This window comes from Jaculus jaculus, chromosome 1, assembly GCF_020740685.1.
Source record: "Jaculus jaculus isolate mJacJac1 chromosome 1, mJacJac1.mat.Y.cur, whole genome shotgun sequence".
Lineage (NCBI taxonomy): Eukaryota > Metazoa > Chordata > Mammalia > Rodentia > Dipodidae > Jaculus > Jaculus jaculus.
In genome coordinates, this window is record NC_059102.1 from 337,353,845 (window position 1) to 337,379,652 (window position 25,808).

At 40.0% G+C, this 25,808-nt stretch overlaps 1 protein-coding gene across 1 annotated transcript in view; it reads right to left on the reverse strand.

Annotated features, from left to right (window-relative positions):
* Nucleotides 1-25,808, reverse strand: part of Ush2a (usherin) — a 755,222-nt gene that overhangs the window by 327,881 nt on the left and 401,533 nt on the right. The window contains exons 35-36 of the mRNA XM_004672003.2: nt 10,387-10,538; nt 3,534-3,696 (exon numbers count right to left, since the gene is read on the reverse strand). Coding sequence (XP_004672060.2) covers nt 3,534-3,696; nt 10,387-10,538 — 315 coding nt within the window. The remainder of the gene's footprint in view (nt 1-3,533; nt 3,697-10,386; nt 10,539-25,808) is intronic.

A 25,808-nucleotide genomic window follows, 5' to 3' on the forward strand; every position in this document is an offset into this window, starting at 1 on the left:
TGTGAAACCCAAGGACCCCAGTTCTAAGCTCGATTCTCCAGGACCCACATTAGCCAGATGCACAAGGGAGCGCACGTGTCTGGAGTTTGTTTGCAGTGGCTGGAAGTCCTGGTGAGCCCATTCTCTCTCTCTCTATCTACCTCTTTCTGTTACTCTCAAATAAATAAAAATGAACAAAAAAATTAATAAAAAAGAAGAAGCTGGCCCCCTTTCAGTGATCCACACAGAAGGAAACACCACCAGCAGCTACATAATCAAGCACACTCCAGGAACTTCAGGCAGAGCTCAGATACTGCATATCTTTAGGCTGAAATTCCAGAGTCATCACTCAACACACTATGATGGTTTGATTCAAGTGTCCCTCATAAACTTAGACATTGTGAATGCTAGGTTCCCAGTTAATGGGGATTTGGGAATTAAAGCCTCCTGGAGGTAGTGTATTATTGGGGGAAGGCTTATGGTTATTACAGCTAGTTTCTCCTTAATAGTGCTTGGCACACTCTTTTGTTGCTGTTATCCTTCTGATGTTGGCCAGGAGGTGATGTCCACCCTCTGCTCATGCCATCGTTTTCCCTTGCCACCATTGATCTTCTCCTCTAGTCTATAAGTAAAAATAAACCTTTTCCCCCTTGCAAGCTGTTCTTGGTCAGGTGTTTCCTGCCAGCAATGTGAACCTAACTGCAACACATACCTTAGGGCTGGATCCTAGGATCAGCCCACAGCGACACTTCCTCCAGGCAGGTGGCCGGGGATCTAAAGCTTTAATATATTCCTGAATCTATTGGAGACATCCAATCAAACTGCCACATTCTGCCCCTGGCCCCCAGTAGATTCATAACCATCTCACATTGTAAATTGTATTCAGTCCAACTTCAAATGTCTCCATAGTCTTTACCAACTTAAGATAGTTCAAAAGTCCCAAGTCTCATCTGAGATTTAAGATGGTCTGTTAGCTGTGAGTCTTGCAAAATCAGATAAGTTATATACTTTCAACATAAAAAGGCACAGAATAAACATTTTCAACTGCTATAAGGTATAATAAGGAGAGACTGGACCAATGGAAACTCAATAACCATCAAACAAACATCAAACATCTGCAGTTCAAGCCTAATAACAAAACTAATGACTGACAGCCTCTGGATTTTCAAGTTTTTCCAGCTGGGTTGAGTGGCCAGGGAAAACTTCCATCGTGTGCCACAGTGTTCCATGGCAGCCCTTGCACAGTCCTGTTACTGCAAACCGTGGTCCATCTTACAGGAGCCCCACTGGCTTCCCAGGGTCATCACACCCTGCTTATACACTCCATCTCAGCAGTGGCTCCTGAAACCATGTACCATTGATGATCCACACTATGCATTTTTTTCAGGCTTACAAAACCAATACCAGGTGTGCAGGACACAGCCATATTTGTAATTCAGCCATGAAATAAATTGTGACCTTAAAGATCAGGTTACTTCCTTTCAGTCAACTCCTTCCAAAAGCATTTTCATTTCTACCATTCTGGTCTTTCCTCAGACATTATTTCCATTGTCTCAGCATAAAGCAAATGGGCATCTTCCTTCCAAATGCTGACAAATTTGACAATAGTAGCTTTATCAACCAGTCTCAGTGCCCACAATTTTAAACTTTCTTGAAATTTTTGTACTTTAAATCTTAAATTCCCAGTTCAATATCTTTAGCCAAGCACACCAGTGTATTACTATTTTAACCTTGATCAAACTCTCTGGGCATGGGGAGCAGAATATAGACAGCCTATATAAAAGTTCCAACAAAGTTCCCTGTAGTCTTCCCTTCTCCTTAGAAAGTTCATAAGCAAAGCCTCCAAATGCAATTCACACTGTACTTAGAATTTTCAAACTCTCATTAGAATAGCCCATACAACTTGCATTACTACTCTGGAAGGTGTATTTGCTTGCAAGTACTAAGTCTATGCTCATTCCTCCAAAATATAATTTCCAAAGTCCAAAATCCCCATGGTCAGATTTACATGAAACAACATTCCACTCCTGGTACCAATTCTGTATTAGTCAACTTCATTTGCTGGGTTGAACCTCCAAACCAGACAACAGTTTATAAGAGGAGTGGCATTTATTTGAAGCTTCCATCCAGGGGAAGTTCCATAATGGCAGAAGAAGCTGCCTGCTTCCACAGATCCACACATAGAGAAATACCACAACCAGCACCATAAGTGAGCACCCTCCAGGAAAAGCCAGGCAGAGCTCAAGTACTGTACATATCTTTAGGCTTAAATACCAGATCTGTCCCCAAACACACCTTTCAGCTGGAGCCTAGGATCCTCCCATAATGACACCTCATCCACCCTGGTGGCTAGAGCTCTAAAGCTTTAATAAACTCCTGAATCTATTGAGAGACATGCATTCAAACTACCACGCATGCTGTCCAAGGCTCAGGGAACATTGAGGAAGAGGGAGCAGGTAGTGAGAGACTCAACATCCCACAGTGACTGACAGATACGTTCATGACCCCATAGTAAATACTGACTGATAACCCAATGAAGAGGCCCCCTTTGGGATGGGAGGAGAGGAGAAGGAACAGAGTATAAAATGATTGGTATATGATTAACATACAAGATGTTAATATGGTAAAGTTCACAGTTAATAAAAATAAAATTTTAAAAATAACTTATTTAAGATGGACTCAACATTAAAACTCAAGTCTTGGCATAAGAAATACTTCAGGTTTGAATCTGTTTTTGTCTTTTAGCAAGGAAGAGAGAACACAGAGCACATGATCTTGATTTTTTCCCAGGACCACTCCAACAATACTGCAAGTTTATGTAGCCATGAGAATGTTTAACTTGTAAGTTAGGCAGCTAGAGACTAAAAACAATAAATAATGATGAAATTGAGTCATTATGGCAAAATACTAACATAAAAATCATGCAAGTGTAGTATGTTTCTCTTTCATTCTCTCTCACTCTGGTATGTTGTACTCAATATTTTTGGATCATTTGACCAAGTGTGGCAGAAATACTGGAAGCCATAGATAAGGTTGGTTCTGTGGATCATATTTCTCTCTCTAATCTGGGTATGAGTCAGAGGCACCTGTACCATGCATGGACACTGTGCTGGCCCCCCTTCTAGAGTTTCTGATTCAGTAGGCAGAGCCTGTCTGGAGAGTTTATTCACATTCCTCATAATCCATCTGTGGTGACAACACACTAAAAATGGCTGTTCTACACTATCTATACCAGTTATTTAAAAAATATATTTGTTTTTATTTACTTATGAGAGACAGACAGTCAGAGGGTATGCCAGCCAGGGCCTCTAGCCACTACAAGTGAACTACAGATGCCTGAGCCACCTTGTGCATCTGGCTTACGTGGGACCTGGAGAATTGAACCTGGGTCCTTTGGCTTGGCAGCAAGTGCCTTAACTACTAAGCCATCTCTCCAGCCCTAAACCTGTTATATTTAGGAAAGAGAGAGAGAGAGAGAGAGGAAATTAAGTGTGAAGTGAAATTTTAGGTGCAATAAATTGTTTATCAGTTACTGAAAAATGCATGAAAATTACCTTGATCAGCATAGAAAATCCCAGTAAAAAGGATTGAATAGTTTAAGCGTCCATTTGGGTATAAGGGTGCTTCCCACCTCACGTGGGCTTCCCGAGGTCCTTCTGTTTTGACAAACACATTTACTGTGCCTTCAGGAGGAGCTTCTAGAGTTCGATTTTCCACCTGTGAGTATAAAAAGATTTATTTTTGTTTGCAAATAAAATAAGTACATGCCTCACTTTGAGCTTGTTTCTTCAAAGAATCTCTTTTAGCTGTGCAGAAAACTATTTTGACAGTAGCATCTTGTCTGAATGCTTCGTTTTGTCAGCAGGATCAAAGCAGGCTGCATGTTTTCTTCCTCCTGATGTTACAGCTTGGAATTGGAGCTCCTAAACCAAGGCAGTGGTTTGTGATTTCCAGAATATGTGAATCAGCTCACACTGTGATATGCCTGTGGCTGTGTATAACCACAGACCATTTTCAAAACTGCTTAAAATAATTTTTAGGCAAGTGTAAATGAGAAGAGATTCACACAGTCCATTTTCATAAGTTCCTGCCAGAAGTGACAGTCTTGGTTTTTGTCAAATAGTCCATGCTATTGCCTCTTTCCCATAACTGACTGCTGCCCTATAATGCATGACCCACAATCCCCATGATGTTGACCTGCATCCTCAATGAGGAAGACCTCTTTAGAAAAGGAGCAGGGAGGAGGCAAAAGATGGTACCAGAATGTGTTCTTTACATACTAAATATGTCCATATGTACTAAAAATAAATTTTAAAAAATGTGGACTCAGCCAACCAGGGACTGAAACCTCTGAAATTGTGAGCCAAAATAAAAATCTGTATTCATTTTCAAAAAACAAACAAATAAAAGTATATGTTGTCAACACCTACACACACACACACACACACACACACACACACTCCTGTTCTCTGAGTTGTGTTGCTATCAGATATTCAAAGATGGCATTGTAAACTTATATTTGCTGAAAACGCTCACCTATATTTAAAAAAAATGATTGACTTTAACTTCCTATGTTAAAAATTCTATCAACTGATAATCTGATTATAATTTCTGTGACTGTAGAAAGTTGGAACTTCATGTCAATCTGACTGGCAGATAAAACTTTTGGAATATGTTACCTTATGAGACTACTTGATTCCACTAACACAAAGCTAAGAATGTCATTAGATAACATTTCAAACCAGTTGAAAAGACTTCCCACTCTCCAGTGTCCCACCTGATGTTCTCACAAATGTTTCTGGTGTATGCAAGAACATTGCTATGTTTCTTTAGCTCTAAAATTACAAAACATTTATGTAACCATGCCTACAGTGGATAATTCATCCAGGGCCACCTGAATCCATGTTCCTGGGCCATGCTCACTTACAACTGGCTCAGAACAAACTCTTCCTTCCCCCCTTTTGGAGTGAGAGCTGCGTGTGCTGTTCACAGCATCATGATGACAAACATATACCCAAGTGATCTCCTACCCTTAAGGTATAACCAGAAAAGAAGTTAACATGGTATGTAATATCCTATACAGAAAACAGAAAAATATGTATTGTTTCAAGGAAAGGAATATGAATCCTCATGTTAGAGAGTGTGTTTTGGGAGTTTAGGAAAGTTGTTCAAATTTAATCCTGAGTTCATGCTTGTACTTAATCAAAGAATTGGGAAAACCAAACTGAGGATAATTATTAAATTTATTTAGTGAGATATAAAATCAAGAGAAGGGTCTGAGAGCCCATGTGATGGGATTGGAGGAAACATTCAAAAAGAGTTAGAGAAGAAAGACAGGAAAGTGCAGAGAGCTCCTGCCATGTGGAGGGCAGGAGGGGCTTGGGAAGGAGCAGGGTGGTTCTCCCCTCACCTCAACCCAGCCGCACCATGACCGGGGAGACCTACCAGAACCTGGAGGTTCAGGAGCTAGCCAGGAGAGAAGCCACCTACTTGATAAGCATCTATGTATAACCTTGTTGTGGTAAGCCTTACCTACTTGCTCAGGTGAGCCAGAGTGAGAGCTAATGGGTCTGGGCTAGGAGCTGGCTCAAGAAGAGGCAGGGCATAAAGCCAAGTTTCAGGGTTATGTTTAATGAACCACAATGTCAGGACAGGTTTGAATTCTAGGAAAAGGGAACTCCCTCCCAGAAGGGGCCCAGGTTGTTTGGGGAAAAATAGATCTAGGTAACTTCTTTAGTCAAGAGACAAGGAGAGCCAGGCATGGTGGCGCACGCCTTTAATCCCAGCACTCGGGAGACAGAGGTAGGAGGATTGCCATGAGTTCAAGACCACCCTGAGACTATATAGTGAATTCCAGGTCAGCCTGAGCTAGAGTGACACCCTACTTTGAAAAAACAAGGAAAAAAAAAAAAGATAAGGAGAGAAAAGATCCTTCCCTGATCTCTAGTAAAGAGGAGATTTCAAAGGCAGGCTTAAGGACATTCTTGCCTTTACTTTTGGGGAAGCTAGTCACCCTAACTTCCTCACCAACATGAACAATGATCAGAAATGATCAATCAGCTAAATAAGTGAAATGACTAAGTGACCAGAGGAAGATATAGTTGGCAAGAAAGTAGAAAGGGGTTCAATTTTTTTTTTTTGGTTAGCTTTTGATTGCTGATTTAATTTGTTAAACTACTCATCCCAAATCTATAAATGTTACTTTAAAATATTTGACCTTTCATGATTTATTAAATGTGTCGGTCATTTCAATCTTACTCTTAAAGCACTGGCAGGCTCATGCCTCACAAGCAGGTGATCAAACACAAACTTGAGACTGGCAAATATTCTCAATTATGAAGGCTTTATTTGTTAAAGTGAACACATTTTTCCAATTATGAAAATAAATGTGAAGAAGACAGAGTATTAATTTTTAATAAGTATGAGGTCACAAGATGTTTTATTTTTACCAAAGAAAGGGTATGGGATTCTTTGTATCTGTAATTCTTATTCATGTATTTTTCAGTCTAAGTGTGTGTGTAGGGGTATTACCATGGGATATTTTTTAATATCATGGAAAATGTTAATAAAAATTGTGAAAAGATAAAAAGAAAATAAAAAGCTAGATTGGAAAAATCCATTCATCACTTTAATATTTCATAATAATGCTGTTAGCTTGATTATGTCCATATGTATTGTTCAAAATATTGTAAAGAAGATGGTTTCACAGGGTTCAATAAAAATGAGTCTCAAAAAGTTGAATAATTAGGACAATTCCAGATAATTATCTGATTACCCTCAAATACCTGGTTAATTTAAGATAAATGTTTCTTTTTAAATATCCTTAAGGAACTTGATAAATATTCTGGATTTTACACTAAGACTGAAATTGGAAATTGTATGTGTTGCCTTGATGAAGATTTCAGAGAGGTGGATTGTGGTTGAGTGTATATCTGCGTATATTATGCACACGGCTGTCATCCATGTAGTGTGCGCTTCACGTGCTCACCCTGGGGAACCAGAGGAAGATATTGAGTGTCTGCCTCCGTCAGTCTTCCTTACTTCTTTAGGGAAGAATCTCCCACTGAACTTGCAGCTACTGGTTTTGTTTTCCCAGTCATGATGGCTGACCAGGGAGCCCCAGAGGGTCCCTGTCTCCACAGCTCCACACTGGAGTTACAGGTATGTGTGGCTATATGTGACATGTCACTTGGGTGTTGAGGACTGAACACAGGTCCTCATGTGTATGTGGCAAGCAGTCTTACTCACTGGCCCCTGCATCATCTTCCCAGCCCCAAGACCAGGATAGCTTTTTAATTAACCTTTTCATTTATCTATATTTCCTTGAGAGGAATATTAAGGAAAAGCATCTTGGGAGGGGTACGTGTCTTGGCTTTGACTATGAACCTCTTTTCTCACAATATCAAAGTAGATGAGAACATATGTGTATGAATGCAAATTCTTTTTAATTTTTTTTTTGTTTATTTATTTGAGAGCAACAGAGAGGAAGAGGCAGAGAGAGAGACAGAGAGAGAGAGAGAGAGAGAGAGAGAATGGGCGCGCCAGAGCTTCCAGCCTCTGTAAACAAACTCCAGATGTGTGTGCCCCCTTGTGCATCTGGCTAACATGGGTCATGGGGAATTGAGCCTCGAACCGGGGTCCTTAGGCTTCTTAGGCAAGAGCTTAACTGCTAAGCCATCTCTCCAGCCCGCAAATTCTTTTTAAAACTGGACATTCTTGGGGAAAGTAGCATCTCATTTAACTCCCCAACAACTACCTGTAAAATAGGTGCCACACCCCTTATTCTTCCTCAGAAGATCTGAGGCTTCATAGAAAAAGTGCCTTTCTGAAGGAGGCCTAAAAATAGCAGACTTATGGCAGCTTTTCCTATGGGATTTTGGTCACTATAATATTACTACCATAAACATTTTGATGTCTTGGGCTGGAGAGATTGCTTAGTGGTTAAGGCATTTGCCTGCAAAGCCAAAGGACCACGGGTTGATTCCCCAGGACCCACATAAGCCAGATGCAGAAAGTGGCACATACATCTGGAGTTTGTTTGCAGAGGCTGGAGACCCAGTTGTACCCATTCTCTCTCGCTCTGTCTCTCTCTCAAATAAATAAATAAACAAAAAAGATTTAAATGTCTTGGTCTGGAGGGATGGCTTAGTGGCTAAGGCACTTGCCTGCAAAGCCAAAGGACCCTGGCTCAATTCCTCAGGACCCACTTAATCCAGATGTACAAGGTGGCACAAGCTTCTGGAGTTCATTTGCATTGGCTGGAAGCCCTGGCATGCCCATTCTTTCTCTTTTCCCCTCTTTCCCTCTTTCTCTCTCAAGCAAATAAATAAGAATTTAAAATTTAGGGCTGGAGAGATGGCTTAGAGGTTAAGGCATTTGCCGGTAAAGCCCAAAGATCCTGGTTCGATTCTCTAGGACCCATGTAAGCCATATGCATAAAGGGGCACATGCATCTGGAGTTTGTTTTCAGTGACTGGAGGCCCTGGTATGCCCATTCTCTCTCTCTCAAATAAATAAATAAATAAATAAATAAATAAAAGTAAAAAAAAAAATTAAAAATGTTAAAAAAAAATCTATGTGCATTCTCTTGCTGTCTTTGGTGGGGTCTTAATGGATATTACACCCAAATTTAATGTTAGGAAAGTCTGACTCCTAGAACTGATTCAAAAATCTCCTCAATTAATAAAGGCACATGCCAACACACACACACACACACACACACACACACACACACACACACCCCTTTGATAAAGGGAACTGATAGTGCCATGTCCTTTACAGTTGTGGTAGATGTTCAGATCTACGCAGAATGCTTCAGATACGTGATACCTAAAGGACAGAATACATGTTGTCACTGGCACCGAAATGTTTCAGAACCTAACTGGAGACTGAATTATAACTCTTTGGCAGCATGTACTTGAATTGTTCTAAATTAAGACATTGTTGTTCAATCCCAGTGATTAGAGATGGATCAGCTAGGGGGAGTGTTTGCATACTGTGCACAGGATACAGAAGAGCACCGAGAGGAGAAAATCGCTTTGTGCTGTGAGTCAGGAGTCAGTGTACAGTGGACGAGACTCTGGCAAACCATCTTTTACAAGCCAATTCTGTTTCCTCCTTCCCATCAGGGTTGTGTGGCATGTGATTTCTTAAGCTAGCGTTGCCTCCAGTCTGCACAGGACATAAATCGATAACTGTGTCCCCCTTGTTTAGAGTTGCCAGTACATCAGAAGGTGATGTGGGACCAGGTCAGCAGCCAGAAGCAGTTTTCAGTTTATATTTGGAAAGGGTGTAAGTTTCAGGCATATAGGAAGTTTTCCTTTGTTTCTTGTGTCTTTCTTCTGAATGGGGAAGAGGAGCTGGCCTATTGCCATTCCTGCTTTTAAGGGTAAGTATCCTTCAGAGGGATCTGGCCTATAAAATGCTTACTGGCAATAAAGACTATAGCTCAGTCCAAACGATGGATGATTTCAGCTGCTTGGAAAATGACCAATCTGTGAAATAAAATGGGAGGTGGGATCAAAAATAAGGAAGCAGAAATTAAACTAAAGAGCTGTTTTTCAAGGTAATATTTGTATAATATACTCTTCAATGGAGACAGAGTGCATTAAAATTACAGGGAATTAGCAAACATTGCCAAAATATCTAAAACTAATGAGTATTTCTGTTTAAAATGAGCTCATTTTATTTAAGCAAAAAAAATGCACAGAAGTATAATGTAATGTTTTGAAACTAAAGAATGTCACACTAGTCTAAAACAATTATTCACTATTAACTGGATTACAGGTGATTATTAGAAACCAAAAGCATGATTTTGTTATGCTTTTAACTGCTAGTGAAATACAGATAGATACTACAGACTTCTGAAATGTGAGTATAAAGGGCTGAAACAATTTTAACTACTGTTCTTAGGAGTCCATATCCCATTCATGAAATAAAAAAATATATTTTATTCTAAGAGATGAAGGTTGATTTTAATCAATCTTTCAACTGATTAACCTATTTGCTGGGGAGTAATTTTCCCATGGTATGGTACTTACAGATGTCTAATACTCTTAAATCATAAATGTACTTTATTGTTGAGCTATCATTAGGAAAGAAAGTATGTCCCTAGCACATGCCACTAAATTAGGCAAAATTATATGCATGTCTGTTCAAGCAGCCAACTTATCTTTCTTTCAGGAGAATGTATAGTCTGTCCTTTTATAGACATATGTGCAGTATTGAAATTTATGTCGAATATGAAATCTTAGTAAGACTTAAATGAACTTTTATAAAAGGAGTAATCCCCCTTGTGCCTGACGGGCTCAGTGCCTGGCACGAGTCACCACCACTTAGATCGTCCTTCCTTGATGGCCCACCTCATCTGACATCCCATACGACCCGGATGTAAAGTGACACACTCACCAGTGGGCCCAGAGCACAACCTTTCGCTGTGCAAGCTTGGACTTGGAAGAAGTGTGAGCTCCCAGGAGCAAATCCATAGGCAGGACAGCTGAGTTCTGAAGAATTGTGAATTAATATACCATCTAGATATAATCCATAACATGTGATAGCACCTGGGAAGATAATAATTGGCTTTTAGTATGACCACTAGACAACTGTGAGGCATGTCTCAGGAAAGCAAGCACTTCCTATTGTGATTTCTAGCTTTATTGAATCCTGGAAACACAGCAGCCTCACATAAGCCGTGTCTCATTTCAAAGGACAGAATGAGCTTTGTTTTTGAACATCAAAATGTTAAGCTAATTAGCATAGAGGGAGAAATAGAACACAATATTCCCAAAAGGGTAATATTTCCATTGGATCATAGTGAGTGCTTGCACTTATGTTCCTGAACAAAAAATGTGGAGAGCATTTTTAACTTTTAATGCTTTCTAAAACATTCTTCCTAGATACACTCTAGAAGTGAAAGGACCTTGTTTATAAGTGCATCATATATAACTCAGGATGGAACTGATATTCTTCTAAGCACTAGACATATGCTCAGGACTAATTTTTGTTGTTTTTCATGTGCATGTGTGTATGTGTGTGCATGTGCATGTATACATGTGCCTGTGTGTGTGTGTGTGTGTGTGTGTATCTGTGTGTTTGTACCTGTGTTAGGATATATGTGCATGAATGTGGAGGCCAGAAATCAATGATAGGTGTCTTCCTAAATTTCTCTCCAACTTATGTTTGTGACAGGCTCTCGCACTGAGCTGGAGCTAGTCAATTCTGCTAGACTAGCTGGTGGCAAGCCCCAGGGGTCCCCCGATCTCCACCTGCCCAGCACTGGGAACACAGGTGCACATCACACCCAGTCTTTACATGTGTGCTAGGGTGTCCAAACTCAAGTCCTCATGCTTGTAACACTGAGCACCTCCCCAGATCACCTAACTCTTCTCAGCCTGCCAACGGCAGAGGCTGTATTATTATAATCATATTGTGGGTGAGGAAACTGAGGCAGAGAGCTAGGTAACTTGCCTGAGGTCACAAAGCAGTCAAGCATTTGAGTTGGTACTTGAATTAATCTAACTTGATTCCAGGGTCCATATGGCGATGCCTAATGTTAAATAACCTACGCTTTATGCCCTGTGCTAGTTGTCAATAACGACACTTAGGAATGGACTAGAGAAGTCAAAATTATCTATACAACTTTACTTAAGGAGAACCATGTATATTTTCATGAAATCATGTACTGGAAATATGAGAAACTAAAATGGCTATTGAGTGTAACAGATTTGTTCAGTATATCAAAATATTTTATAGATAAGAAATTAAGCATCAGCATAGCCAAGTTAGCCAAAAATATAGATCATGTTCAATAGACATAGCGAATCCCGAAACTGACTTAGCCAAGTTAGCCAAAAATATAGATCATGTTCAATAGACATAGCGAATCCCAAAACTGACTTAGCCAAGTTAGCCAAAAATATAGATCATGTTCAATAGACATAGCGAATCCCGAAACTGACCTAAGCTATAGAAAATAAAACAGTTCTTCCTAAACCCTAGTTGTAGTCAAAGTCAATTAATTTCACAGTGGCCTCCCTGAGTTTGCTCTGAAAGAATTATCTTAAATGTTTGTTTGTTAGACCGACTTCCCCCCAGGACAGAAGTTGGTACTGCTACCATATCACTGGACACATCAATACCACAGCATATATCAGTTTGCCACATTGTTACTGTTTGCATTCTTGTTTAATGAGCTCTTCCCAACAGCCTGTAATGTCCTTCTATGGACTGTTAATCTTCCTCAGTTGCATATTTCCTGAACACCAAACCTCAAACATAATAACAATAGTAATAATAAATATTCATGGAAACAATAAATTAAAATGCAACATAGTAAATACAATCATCTAACATCTATTGATCATTTATGACTATGAAAACAGAGATACCACAATACCTGAAAAGACAGCTAAAAACGTTACTAAATAACAGCTGAGAGATAGAGAATTTTGACATAAGATTCTAGCCAAGTCAAGATTAGCAAGGAAGTTCTCAATAGTTGGCTCACAGAGGCCTGAATTTCACCTCTGTAGTTGCAATGATTCTACTTGTACATGCTGTCAGAGCAGACCATCCTTTAACTCACTATCACTACAAATATAGTGGTACTGCTGGGACCACCATACCTCAAGTCTTTACCCAGGTGTCTCTCTCTCTCTAGGGAGGGAATTACTCACCTCTAGGCCTGCTCACAGTGATCTGCCTAGTACGCGTTTCAAAAGACTCCCCATCAACCAGGGTCTGATACTGTGCTGAGATAGGCTCTTGAAGCCTGTTCCACAGAGCAAGCTATTTGGATTCCCTACAAGGCGGTGAATAGGCTTTGATCTGGAGATGGATATTTTATGGTGGCTTTCTGATAACGAGAGGATGTGTGAACAAGAGAATGGGGAAAGATTTGGATATGTTTTCTCTATTCATTCCATTGCCTCCATACTTGTCTGTAGTTTCACAGAGGCAACTCCAAGTCATGGCTTACAACAAAGGCACTGGTATGTTAAAACCTGATAGTTGCGTCCAGAAGCCTAGGAACTTCATCACCCTATCCCACTTTGCACAGAGACACGCTCACGTGGGAGGAGAGGCAGGCTTCTCTCCACATGTGGTGGCGTTCTGAAGGGCGTGCCTTTAGATGACAGGATGCAATCACGTCTGACCGAAAGCGTATAGCAACACAGTAATGGCGCACTCATGCCACAGATATGTTAGTACTGAATGCCTGCAGAGCCACACTAAGTAAAGGACCTGAACACACGAGCTGGGAGCTGCAAACAAAGGAATGAAAGTGCAAATACTAACCACACTGTCACACCTGGCTGTAGAAACAAGCTCTGTAGATGGGTTCATGCTGTATTTCTTGTGTAGAAAATGCAGGGTCATGCACGATAACCCATCTTGCTGCCCCTTCCCCACTGGCTTATCTAAAGAAAGGTACTGGGTGTTAAATGAGTATTCAAGTCATCAAATATCCAAGTCCATTGTATCTTAACTAAAAAAGTGAATTAATATTACCTAGACATAAATACAGTCACAAAGTGTGGAAGGCCTCTCTCGGGCGGCTGCGTGGCGTAACTGCGGCTGTGGTGGGACGAGGTGGGCAAAGCTGAAAACTGCATGCTGACACGTTAATGATGTGGTTTCTGCAGCCTCTTATGTCCACGTAGGTAGTGTGCTCTGCTTTGCTGAGCCGATCCTTGCTCTACAATGTACATGTCTACTTCTTTGAGTGTATAGCTTTCTATCAGGTTCGGCCCGTGGAAGGCTGTTCCAGGACAGAGCCGGCCAAGGAACATGTCTGCCTTCCACCTCTAAGAGCTGAGGTCTTTGCTACTGTTGCAGCAAAGTGTCTGCTTCCAATGACCGCCAGAATAGCAAGAGAGTAGAAGCAACTCCTGGTGTTTCAGCTTCATTCGTTGTGGAATGTTAGGAGCAGGTCACCTGGGTTTGGGCTGCTATCCCATGCTGATTGAACTCTGAAATCAGTAAAAGGAAGCAGGAAGGAGCCTGTCCATCACCCTTCACACTGTTCTAGCGTCTGTCCCTGTGCCCTTAGCTTCTCCCTTCCCTTTTAACATCTTTACAACCAACTCTATATAAAATATCCAACTCCTGGGGCTAGAGGTGGAGCTCATTAATAGTGTGCGCTCAGCATACATAAACCCTAGGTTCAGTCCCCAGCAGCAGACAAGAAAACAAACAAACAAACACTTCTTATGAAAAATTCTGGCATAAAATACTCTTTTTTTTTGTAAATGCACATTTTATCTTTCATGTACATTTGATCATTATTTTTCTTAGAATCAGGTATTTTGTTAATTAGTTAATATTTTTAATATAGCATTGCTATGACCTGTTTTCTTTCTTGCAGATAACTTTATGGTTTATCTTCTGAGTCCATGTTCTTGATCTTCACACTTTGGGGAAGAAGACTTCATTTTACTATAATGCACCATTTGTGATTACAAAGCATAGTATGCCTGCCAGCATCTGTTTTTCTTTATTTCTGCTGTGACCATTGATGGTACTCTAAGAGTACTTACAGAAAGTGATTTGATACCACTTGACACTCAAAAGCACAAAAAAAAGGATAAAAACTGAAGTGAAAGACACATAGTGAATAAACTGTTAATACATAGAAATTTGAAGGGAAGATAAAATGGGTAAAGGCATAGTAATGAGTGACAAAAATATGATGTTTCCAGAAACACAGTGAAACAATCATTTAATCCTCGCCAACAAAATCCTATGTGCAAATAATGTGTTGCACAGGCTCTTAAGGAAACTGTTAAAGCCCTTGAAATGCTGCCTACTTGACCTGCTTTCTAAAAGAAATAGAAAGTACCAGATCAATATTTCTCTTTCCTTGCATAATTGGAGAACACGGAATTTCTTTTGTCCTAGGATTATGTGCATATCTCATTTACCTGACATATATGAAGATGAGATATTTTACAGAAGTTTAATTTTGGATATAACTCAAATCCCATCCCTTGAGAATGGACTTTAAAATCTTAAATATTTTTGAAGAAAATCTTTCAAGTAAGGTTTAAGCACTCACCTGTCTTCCCACCAGGCTATAACAAAATCATTTTGGGAGGCTCGAGTTGTGAAACATCTCTGTTTCGTAACACCTTAGGGACTGGCGAGGTCTAGGGTGCAGCCACAAGTCTTCTCTTGAGCATCACCCACTGGCTGCACCTTCTCCATTCTTGTGTGTACCATTCTCCTAGTGACAGTCTCTGCAGTGTTAGCTCTTCATTATTTTCCTTGTCTGTCTGACTCTAGAAAGTCAACTCTTAGCAATTTATGCTAGGGAACTAGGTACATATGACATCTTTTGGGAGAAGAGCTTCAACTAATATATAAGTAAGTGGCAAATGAGCTGAGAATGAAATTGAGATTTTTGACAGTTCATTCAACTTCTCAGAAACTTTTTAGTATCTAGGCAAGAAGCTGGGAGGGGAATGAGACTGAGTACCTTTAGTGTGCACATGCTCATGAACATGTACATGCATACATGTACACAATTCACACATGAATATATGCACATGTGCAAACACATGAACACATACTTGCACACATATACAATCACCCACCTGCACATGCATGCACATTCCGCTCACTTCAGAGGTAGCTGGGGTTTTGGAGACAGACAGTGCATGACAGCAGACTTCTTTCAGGCTAATGGATGAAGTAGTGAACCGTTTGAAGAACTAATGTACTCTGCAAGTGTTTATCTTCAAGTTATTTAAGTCTTTCTTGATGCTTCTCCTATGTTATTTACCATCAAACATTCCAATTTGCTTTCTAGCCCTCTTCATAATGATCACATTGATGTGACTGTGGCTAGAACAGCATCTCAAATGCCCACTTAATCATCTTCCATATGATCAGCAGTCCACAGGGTCTGTCCCAAGTCACCAAAGAAAGTGAGTGTCTAGTGCCCAAATTGGGAAGCCGGGTGAGTGTGAGCCAGCCCTGAGGTAGAGAAAGTAGGTTCATGGTATTTGCTTCTTGGAGTGTTCTCTCTTTTTATCTGGATCTTACCAGCCAATGACCAGATTTCAAAGTCAGGGCAAAGGGGAATGTCACTGTGGTTTATGGTCTAGAGCCCAGGGCCACAGGTCCCACCAGCCACCAAAGAGAGCCTGAGACAGGCATGGACATTGCCTGTTATCTAGTGTGGCAAGACCAATAACCACCAGATTCAGAATTAATGTCAAACAGAAAAGTTTCCTAGTAAACCTGTAGACAATAAGAGGAATCATTTGAAAAACAGATGCCTATTACTTAATAGGAAATGCAGGGGGATTTCATAACTGCTGTTTTAATTAGCTGACTTTTTTGACAGAAATAAAATTAGCAAATTATGAAACATTTCATAATTCAGCATAAAACACAGGTATAGTAAGAAAAAAAGGAACTATTAGCATAGCAATTTAATGATCTCAGATTCCTCAACTAATTATCAAGAACTAATGAATTTAATGGAATGGACATTTCAAACTTTAGGCAAAAGAGATGAAAAGGAGAATGCATATTATGCATAAATGGCTTTGGGGTAAAGTAAAGGCTAAATACTTAAAATACCAAGTATATACAAAAGTATAGAACAACAAATAATTTTAAACAATTGTTAAAACCTGATCAGTTATTTTGGACCAGATATTATCATCCATAGTTTATGTGTAATTATTTCTTTTAACATTTATAATTCAAAAAGTAAGAACAGTTATCGTCCAGGACAGGACTATGTGGGAGTGACAAATTAGAAAGGTCAGCTCTTTCCCAAGTCACGCACACAGGCATTCAGACCCACCGCCTGGCAATCTCCACTGCGGCCATGATTCCTGGTATGCTCCTGGACTAATTTTTTCTTCTGAACTTTCAGGGATGCAACACTAATAAAGAACATGCTGTGACCTTAAAAGCCATCAAAATGGGGCCAATGAAAAACTAAACTTTTACAGTACTGGGGAGGTTCTACACTTTGTGTTTTGAAGGACAGAAAGACTAAGAGATAAGACTTATCATATGGAAGTAAGAAAAGTTTTAAATACAGGTTTGATTAACTAGTGATGATAGAGTTAAGCAGAAATGAGAAGTGCTTCTAACCCCAACCATGAAAACAAATGGTATAGTGAAGTCAGACAGTGGAAGAGGAGCCATAAAACAGGGAACAGGGGCTCTATGTACAAGGGTGCTGAATGTTATTGGGATAAGCCAATCTCTCCGACAGGGAGTCAGGACCTCACAGTTCTGCCATACCATGCCACTGTTGCTATGTCATCACAGGCAGGATGTTGAGAACTTATGGCTCAGGGACGTATTCCTGGGCAGAGGAGAGAGAAAATCCCAAGGCATAGAAGTGCAGTGCTTAATAATGACTACTTGTACATGTTGATATTTTCTTTTTTAAAATATTTTCTTTTATTTATTTATTTATCTGAAAGGAAAAGAGAGAGAGAGACAGAGACACAGAGAGATAATGGGTGTAATAGGGCCTCCAGCCACTGCAAATGAACTCCAGACATGTGTGCCCCCTTGTGCATCTGGCTAATGTGGGGGGAATCACACCTGGGTCCTTTGGCTTTGCAGGCAAATGCCTTAACCGCTAAGCCAACCCTTGCTGATATTTTCTTATTAGTGTATCTAGATTAAATCTAATATGAAATAAGTCCAGAGATGGTTGAAGCCTGATATGTGATCTTAAGGAGTTGAAATTTTATGGTGGTCAAGAAAGCCACTGACATTTTTGTAAACTGACTTAGGGACATGTCAGCATGATGCATGGGATAAATAATCCAAAACCATGCATAAATCAGACTGAAAGAGGAACGACAATGGCAATGAAGTAAAGTGGGACAGGTGAAAATGTTAATAAAATATTTTAAAGCTGTGATAAAGCAATGCCACATTTCTGTTATCAAATGTCATAAGTTTTGACAGTTTTTATGTTTTGACAGTTATATGACGCTCAGGTCTAAGATTTCTTAGATGGGAACTAAACGTGATGATGCCACCACTCTGAGTAAAGATAAGTCTACCTTCATCGGGTTGATAGTGTTGTTAACATTGAAAAATTCAGTACACCTTCTTGCAAGGAGCTAAGCTACCTTTGTACCACATATTAAGTAGGAAATTACAGTGGTTGTGGCCTGTAATTTCAGAACTCACGATGCCAAGGCAGGACTTTGCCATGAGTTCCAGGACAGTCTGATATATATGGTAAGCTGCAAGTAATCCTGGGCTACAATATGATACCCTATATCAAAAATCAATAAACAGATAAAGACTGTCAATTTCATGATTAAAAGGAGCCTCTCTGTGACGATGGGGTTGTCCCTGTCATGATGTTGTAAATGCGAAATGTCCTAGTGAGATACTGCAGTATAGTTTTGATATCATGGGAATATGAGTCAAGGGCACATATAAGTTCTGTTATTTCTTAAACCTCCATTGAATGTATAATCATCTCAAATGTAACATTTAATTTATTTAACTTAAGAAAACATTATTTAGGGGAACAAGGTTGGTAAAAAGATACAAAACTGGGATGTCTGAGGGAATTTGTCGTGAAAGAATGACACTGCATTAGTGTTTTACTCACTTTCCACTTAACACCCAGGAAAAATATTTGATGATATGATGGCTTTTATTTTCATTTTATAGAGGACAGTAACAGATTTGAGGGAGACATAGTACCTTGACCAATGTTACACAGCTGGCAAGTGATAGAGTCACATGTTGTTATGGATACATTCGGACTTCATAGTATACGGAACAGTAGGCAACAGCTTCTCCCTCCCTACTGCACATACTTCCAGGTCCATATAGGAAGACACAACAGGAAGTGTATGCACTAGTGATTACATTTAATGACAAACTAAAAAAGCAAAATGTTTGCTAATCATGACCCAAGTGAAAAAGTAGCCCCCAAATCTCCTGTGAGTTCTTGATTCCTTTACTACCCTCTGGTATCAATGTCCATGATTTAAGCATCATGTTCTTGCTTTCCTACGTGGAAATGCCTTCCTGACAGTGAAGTTAAACTTCGCATGGTTTTCTGTACCAATGAGACTATACTGGGCGTCTTTCTACTCGTGCATATGCGTTTTGGCAGTGTGGGTACTGGACTCTTTTCTCATCAGTCTGATCAAATGCCTGACAAAAAACAACCTGTGAGAGGATGGACTTGTTTGGGCTTATAGTTTAAGGGTATAGTTCCTGTTGGAGAGGAAGAAGAGTAGCTTGTCATGGGAAATCATAACAGGTCAGATAGCCCCAGCTGGTAACTCACTTCCTACTGCCCACCTCCTAAAATATCTGCAACCTCCCAAAACAGAACCACCAGCAAACTGTCCATGTGTTCAGACATATGAACTAGTGGGAGACCCTTCACACCCAAACATGGCAATGTGGTCTTCTTTATGACAAAATTAAAATGTTTAGATTGTTTGTACATTAATGTAATGAGAAACATGTTGTGGCATGCCATTCATATATATGAAGTGAACATGCCTTGAAAATTACATGTTGAACACATAAGGGGAGAATCCTAGAGCTGAGCCTTTCTTTGAGAGTGAGTTTGTGCCTGTTTGCACAGAAATGAGTCCTATCTCCTACTTGTCTGAACTATGCAATTCATTGCACATCGTTTGTAAAAGTGGCCTGTGCATGTCTCAATGACAAATTTTACACACTTCTATATTTCTTACTAGAATTCTACCTACTGTCAATGGTTTATTTTTCTTATTTTTTGGTGTGTGTATGTGTATGTGATGTGTGTGTGTGTGTGTGTGTGTGTGTGTGTGTGTGTGTGCGTGTGTGTAGATCATTGGGAATCTTCCTCAGTCATTCTCCACCTCATTGTTTGAGACAGCCTATAGCACTGCATCTAGCACGCACTGATGTGGAAGCCTAGGGATTCCCTGACTTTGCCTTCCCAGCACTAGGATTACAGGCAAGGACCACACAACATGCATTTGTGGCAACTGGGGATCCAAACTCAGTTCTTATGCTTGTTCAGCAGGTTTACTCATAGCCATCCCTCTAGTCCTCAGTCTTATATGTGAGTGCATGCAAGATGCTTTTCCTCTCTGAAATCAAGTCCAGAGGGGAAGGAAGTCAGTATGGCATTAAATACTACTGAACTTTTTGAAAAATAATGTCTGATTTATTGAGAAGCCTTGGTTTTCGCAGTATTCTTGTTCATCAGCAAGTACTTATGGAAAATTTAACTAGTGTAGGAGTTGAGTTAACTGCAGGGAGCACGGAAGTTGTCACAATAGCTCATAAAACTGATAACACAACTGAGAAGGCCGGATAGTGCACCAAGTGCACATGAAGCTTATAAAAAAAAGGAAAGTCAGGGGAGTCAAAGGAGACGGGTGATAAAGAAAGGCAGGTGTTAACCTCATCTGGGTGTCAGAGTACAAGGTTCATCTGAGAATCCAATCTTTCACCCAACGTTTCCACGTGGAGCTGTTTCATTTAAGAGGAAAATGTCATGGACCATTATTTGGCTCTGACAAATAAAGCTTTTGTCACAAGACATGGTGAGAGTTTACTGCCAGAAATCAGTAAGCTGATTATTATTTTAAACTGAAGTATGGATTTATTTTGCAGTCTGTTTCTAGAAGTTTTAAATATGATAATTGCTTTTAAGATATGTATTGTGTCAAGACAAAGGTTAACACAACAGAACTTTAAAAATATTATTTTGTTCACTTATGCTGAAGCTATATTAAATGATATTTGAGGATTAAGTCAAGTTTCCACCAGGAAACTGATGGAAATCTATGTGAGAAAATAAGGTGACTTTAGGGATGGGAACACTTAACAAAGATGTGATCAGCTTTCAGAGTGATCATAGCCATCAACACCTAGTAATCACTAGGATTCCCTGCATATCATGCTAACTGCAGGCCATGAACCAGGAGCCACTCTTCCTTTCATAGGGGAGAAGATAACAACAGGTTATATACAGAACCCCGAGAAAGAGCTGCAGTGATGGGAAAGGACAATGGAGTTGTAGCACTTGGTAAAGGAATACAGCCCTGGAGTCCAGAGCTAGTCAGAGAGGACAGCCAGGGCATTAGAGTCCTCTGCTCTCCTCTCCTCCCCTCTTCTCTTCTCCTCTCCTCTCCTCTCCTCTCCTCTCCTCTCCTCTCCTCTCCTCTCCTCTCCTCTCCTCTCCTCTCCTCTCCTCTCCTCTCCTCTCCTCCTTTACTGCTGTTCATGGGCAGAAAAATGGGAAGCCATGAGAGAGGAGCTGCTCTGATGCTGTGAATGAGCTCTGTTTTCCATCTGCAGATGAGCGGTACAGTATCAGGTCCCTGTCATACAGCTAAAATCGGCAGGGCAATGTGATGGCACTAACAAATCCAGAATCCACACTTCACAGAACATTATGGTTTATACTTTACAGCTTCTGTTTACCGATTTTCCTGTAGCCTTGAAGGGTACAGGGAACAGTGAAAGAGAGTAAAGTGTGGAATTTAAAAAGGAAAATGAAAAAAATACAATAGAAAATATTATTATCATTTTATTGTATTTTCCATGTTTAATTTTGCTTAATCTTTCAGGCTAGGCATCAAAAATGTAGCTATGAGAACCTGTATCATGGTATGGGACAAAGGGCGACCAAGCTATTTCATCCAGCTCTACACAATCCATTCTTCAGCAGGAAATCCACAAAATGAACCCTTGATTCTTATTGGCTGCACAATGTGAGTGATTTCAACTTCATCATCTGTTTCTATAATGATAGAATTTTAAGGTGTTTAATTTTAACAGGGAAGCAGAATCATAATTGCCCACAAAGCACATTCACTAGGGTATATATCTTTGTGCCTCTTCATCATGCCATGCCAAGTTGTATTTCTGAAGGTGTTCAATAGGTTGTCATATGCAACCAAGGAAATTCAATACAATATAATGTAAATTGAATACAAGGTATCTCTATTTACAAGGAAGAACTCTGTTTACTGTAAGGATTAAACAGCCACACTTTAGTGTGTCATAAAAATAACATGCATAGTGAATCTAGATGCTCCAAACATATTTGTTTTTTCTTTTTTTCCATGCGACTTGACAACATGAATATCAACTGCAGGCTTCCCCCAAGGTGCAGATGGTGATTGAGTGTGGCAGGTATCTCCCTGTGTGAATACTTGATCCTTCAATTAAAAAGGAAAAGAGAGATGAGCTCTCACACTGTGGGAAAATGCCTTATTACAGTTATGTTCTCCTAAAAATGGCATCAACGCAATCTAAAAAAGGCTGTGCTTGGGAAATTCTGCCTGACAAACTGATGGGAGGTGTTTCATAAAGACACACAGGGTTTGTTCAAATTGTCAGCAGTTCTCCTGGGTGACTCACTGAATTCCTCAAGCCAGAGCACCTATTAAAACAGTATTTCCAGAAAGAAAAGAAAGTCAAATGCCAGTTGCACAAAAGTTACTTCAAAATGAAAATGAAACACAAAATAGCTATTTATTTAAGGCCAGAGAAAATAGTAACAAATATTACATAAACTTTGAATATAGCCTCTGTGAACAAAACACAAATGGGTAAAGCTAACAGAAATCCCTTTGGGGGGTGGGGAGTTGGCTCAGTTGGGAAGTTTACTTTTGCAAACATGGGGAACTGAGCTCAGTCTCCAGCACCCATGTGAAAATCTGAATATGGCCACACATTCCTGTAACTCCAGTGCTAAGAGGCGTGGAGACAGGATCACAGGGGCTCATTTGCCCACAATCTGATCAGAAAAAAAAGAAAAAAGAAAAAAATATATAGGGTCAGTGAAAAAGCAAACAAGATGGAAGAAATCTTTCCAGGAGGACAGGAGAGCATGCCAGACCTTCTCCTTTGACTTCTGCACGTGTCACAAGGCGGATGGCCATATATCTGCAAACACGCACTGCGTACACCACGCACCACACATACACACAGCAAATGATTTCTCTCCTGTCTGCTCATATGTCTGGATGGAATGCCATACTTAGAGCAATCTTTAAAAGTGAAGGAAGAGAACTACAGTGCATGGAATAAACACCTTTTGCCCTTCAAAACTTACTGTGTGTCACATTCCTCCTTAGCTGTCTTGAATTTGAGCGAGATACTTAGTTCTTACAGATCTGAGCTTTTTTTTTTTTTTTTTTTGCTTTTTTGAAGTAGGGTCTTGCTCTAGCTCAGGCTGAGCTGGAATTCACTATTCACTCTGTAGTCTCAGGGTGGCCTTGAACTCATGGCGATCCTCCTTCCTCCATCTCCTGAGTGCTGGGATTAAAGGTGTGCACCAGTACACATGGAGTCAAATCTATGTGTTTTTTTTTTCTCATTGTGATAATACCTGTTTCATGGGCTAATTTGGGGGATTAAGATGCTATACAAATAGCTATAAATCATAGCTTCTTTTGATACCTGGGTGGGATAGTAACATTACTATTTATTCATACACCTTCATGTACATACCTTATAGAAATTGATTTCCATGGCTTCATTTCTTCAAATGAGGACATGTTACTTTGTAACTGTGCCAAGCTTTCACAACCCACATTTCTGCATGAACAAATCCTAGTCATGGTACCACACAGCTTCCACACTGGGGTGTGCAAAACAAATCGTCTTCCTTTGGAATACCCAGCAATGTTCGCCAGTCTGGTGAGCTCTTATGTGGAAGGACTGTTCTGTATGCATGTGCACACACTTCCCGAAGCCAAGAGGGAGTATATCGTTCCTCCTCATCACCACTGACATCATGCCCCTGACACTACAGAACTATGGGATAAGTTAGTACACATGGTATGAAGTGTACTGTAAGCATGTTTTTCCACACTGTATGAAGTGTGCTATGTATGTTTGTGCACACTGATTGAGGTTTGCTGTAAGTGTGTGCTTGTACACATGGTATGCTGCATATGCATATGCCTCTGACATCAATACATCTACTAGGGAGTTATTTCCAGATTTGTAAGATAGGGTCTTACTCTAGCTGAGGCTGACCTGGAATTCACTGCATAGTCTTGGGGTGGCCTTGAACTCAAGGCAACCCTCCTATTTCTGCCTCTGATGTGCTGGGATTAAAGGTGTGTGCCATCACACCTGGCTTTCAACAGCTTTTTAACATCATGTGCGCAGGCGTTGGCACCCTGGCCTGAGCTGGAACTATAGCAGTTTACGTGGCGCAAATGACTCCTGCCCTCTTCTTTTCACCGTCTACTCCAGCAACCCTAAAAGAGCAGCGGGGAGGTGATTCAATGGATAAGGTCCTTGCTGTACAATCATGAGGGCCTGTGTCTGGTTCCTGGGCACTGACATAAAAATGCCAGGCATGGTGGCACACCTATGTAATCCTTGCATGGGGGTGGTATACACAGGAGGATCCTTAGGGCTCACTGACTAGCCAAATCCATTAGTTCCAGGTTCACTGCAAGACCTGGTCTCAGAAAATATGTTGCAGAGTAATTGAGGAAGACACAATGTCAACTTTTGGCTTTCCTATATGTGTAAATATGTTCACTACACACATATATGTATACATATACACATGCACACATACCATGCATACACGGACACACATACAATAAAACAAAACACAACAAAATGAAAAGAAATAGTTCTGAGACACTTCAATGATTAATAATTAATAGAAGTTTCATATTCTAAAGTCCAGTTACTATTCTTAAAAACATGCATTCAAATTCATTCAAGGTATCATTTTTATAGAGACATTTATAGTGCTGTACAAGAAACGGAGGAGTGAGTATGGCATTGTCAGGAAACTTTGCTGCCTCAGCAAGGTTGACTTCTAGTGTGAGGGAAAACTGTATTTCAAGACTCTCAGACCTAAGCCTCTAAAAGGGAATATGGCTCAGGAGCATTTGGAAGGTCTCTAACGTGTAATTCTCATTATGCAGTTGTAATCTACACAATACAGGTCACAGATTTATTAGACAGTAACCCCCATGCTACTTCTCTTTGCTGGTTAATGATACCACTCAGAAAGAGTCAAGGTCCCTTGCCATAAACGCTCATAGGTACCTTGGCCCTAAAAGTCACTTTTCTTAGAGGTTTTAAACTGTTTAAATCACAGCTTGCAAGATCACATTTTCCATAGGGAATAGGGATAAAAAGGACTATTAGAGAAACACAGAGCTGGAATGCTAAGCCATCATCTAAGTAAGCATGAAGAAATAAGCAAGACACGTCTGAAGGCAATCACAGCCCAAACTATGAATCATGTGATCATGATTCTATGCTAAAAATACGCACATGGAGACTAATCAATTAACAACAAGGAGCATGATCTGTAACGTTGGAAACTAAGATGTCCATCTTAAAAGGCCATGGCAGAGAAGCCCTCTGGTGGGATTCTATTCTTCCTTTGAAAGAATGAAATTAAGGTCCAACTGACCTCCAGAAACAGATATTTCTCCTACATTAAGTGTGAAAAGCAAGTCCTGTGATAGACAAATACTGTGGTCAGTCTTGCACTTGCAAAATAAATCTATATTTCACTCATAGATATTTATGTGATCATTAATTGATGAATTTTTATTGGTTTTGAATTAGCTGTTTTTAATTCTTTATTCTGGTTTTAAAATTAACTGAAAAGTATTGTAACCTCTTTGTATCACTTATTATATTATGGTAAAACTTAACAAAATAAACTGTCTTAATCTTTTTTTTTTCAATGAACTATGTAGCCCAGGCTGGTCTACAAATTCCTATGTAGCCAAGAATGTCCTTGAACTTCTTATTCTCCTTGCCTCTACCCATCAAATGTCGATATTACAGGTGTGTGTCACCATATGCCATTTATGTGG